The sequence below is a fragment of the Nematolebias whitei genome, chromosome 12 (genome assembly GCF_014905685.2).
Source record: "Nematolebias whitei isolate Nwh7 chromosome 12, NemWhi1, whole genome shotgun sequence".
Lineage (NCBI taxonomy): Eukaryota > Metazoa > Chordata > Actinopteri > Cyprinodontiformes > Rivulidae > Nematolebias > Nematolebias whitei.
The window spans coordinates 48592612-48594706 of NC_056509.1; the positions used below are offsets into that span (position 1 = coordinate 48592612).

At 49.3% G+C, this 2095-nt stretch overlaps 1 protein-coding gene across 1 annotated transcript in view; it reads left to right on the top strand.

Moving 5' to 3' along the window:
• Positions 1 to 2095, top strand: part of LOC119417984 (collagen alpha-1(XII) chain) — a gene marked incomplete in the record, with an annotated part of 211081 nt that overhangs the window by 27852 nt on the left and 181134 nt on the right. The window contains 1 exon segment of the mRNA XM_037685231.1: positions 516 to 794. Coding sequence (XP_037541159.1) covers positions 516 to 794 — 279 coding nt within the window.

A 2095-nucleotide genomic window follows, 5' to 3' on the forward strand; every position in this document is an offset into this window, starting at 1 on the left:
CTTGATACGTCCTTTTGGCTTTGATACGGCCCTTCGGCCTTGATACGGCCCTTCGGCCTTGATACGTCCCTTCGGCCTTGATACGTCCCTTTGGCCTTGATGTGGCCCGTTCGTCCAGCAGCTCTTTGAAAGTTCAAGTTTCAAAATGTCTTCACTGGCTGCCAAACCATTTTAAAATTCTTTTATTTGTTTTGAAATGTTTAAGTGGGCGTGACCATCCTTATCTTTCTGAGCTGCTTACCTACCTGCCCATCCCGGTCTGACCTGATCAGACCGGGGTCCTCCGGAGCTGCTGTTAAACCTTTACTTCAAGCTCTTCTTCATTCTTTGTGTTATTTGATAGATTTGTTTTATTGATCTGAGCAAAACTTTGGTCCATCCAGGAGTTTTAGAGGCTTCATACAGAAAGACGAGATGATTGACAAAATCAACATGTTATCAGCTGATGTGTTTTAAATCTGAACATCTGTTAGTGGATCAAGTCAAAAACTGTTTTTTGTCTCTCCCTCCTGCAGAACTGATTCAGCCCAAGTCCCTATCCTTCTCTGAGGTTGGGCCCAGAAGCTTCCGGGCCTCGTGGCAGATAGACTCCAACAATGTTGAGTCCTACGTGGTCAAGTTCAAGCCCGAAGACGACACCGACGGACATTATGTGTCCATGTCCGTTCCTGGGGACACACTGACTGCCCTCCTCCCCCACCTCACCCCTCTGACCCGCTACGAAGTCCAGGTTTCTGCTCAGTACACCAAGGGGGACAGCTTACCTGTGAAGGGCCAGCAGACCACATCAGAAGGTATTTATCTGAACGTAGCCTCGGACAGACTGAGGACTTTGGATCTTCTCCATCTGGATGGGTCCAGACTGAACAAACACCCCCTCAGGGTTTTACACGATCGCCGCCCTTCATGGCGGCGAGTGAAATCAGTTTCACTCCAACATACAGAAAATAAATTACAGTAAAAATGTACGAATTCTTGTCATCTGGACCCATTCAGGAGTTGAGTTCTGGTTCTGTTTGGAGTTTTATCAACCCTCCTGCTGCCCTGGGGTCAAACCACCAACTGCCTCGTGTCTGAAGGAACAGTTTGTTCACGGTCATTCCTGAAGCATCCCAAACAGACAATAATGTTTTTCACTCTGTCTGTTAGCAAAATATCTCCTGAACCAGTGGACACATTTTAACCAAAGTAATCGCTGGGTGTGCGTCTACAGTGGATTAACTTTTGGAGTTAACCCAGGTCAAGATGGCCACCACAGCTACTGCAGGAAGCAGAACCTGGGTATGAGCCAGAGTGGTAGTAGCTGAGAGTTGTCCCATCACTCTGAAATGGGCGATATGCGTTCCTCTTGGGTCACTGTTTGTGTCAGAGGAGCTGAAGGGAGGCGACAAGGTTCTGGTTCTGACCCAGAGGTGTCCGAGCTGCTCCACTTGTTCTCATCACATCAGACTTTACTCTGACGTCCTCAGGGCTTTTATTTTGTAAAGCAGTCGTCTCCTGGCTTGCTGGGGAGCGTCAGCCATTGACTCCGGGTGAGTGTGAACTCCTCACCCCGCAGGGTTTGGCTCCACCTACCCCTCCTCCCCTCGCTCCGTCCTTACAGTGGAAAGAATGAAAAACATGGATAGAACCGGGTCACGACGTCCTCTCAGGTGATAAACGGCACATGAGAGAGGACAAAGCTCCGTGTGCTCGTCTGGACGGTGACGTCTTCTCTGAAGACATTTATGTTCCATTTCAGTTTGTGCAGCTCGAGCCAGGAGGAGCAGACACAGCTGGAAATAAACAAACCGTATTTCTGCTGCTGCAGAGGCCAGATGTTTGTCCTCAGGATCTGTCCCAGCCTGCAGGTTCTGACAGGAACCTTCAGCCAGCTCGCAGATGGATTCATGGGTGTCCTCACCTCGTCCATCAGTCAGAGTTCTGACATGTCTCCTGAGACCGGTCCTGAGGGGACAGATGACTGCATCAGAGTAGATGTTGTCTCCTGTCTCCATACAGATGTTGTGTCCTCCGTCTTCTTACAGATGTTGTGTCCTCGGTCTCCTTACAGATGTTGTGTCCTTGGTCTCCATACAGATGTTGTGTCCTCTGT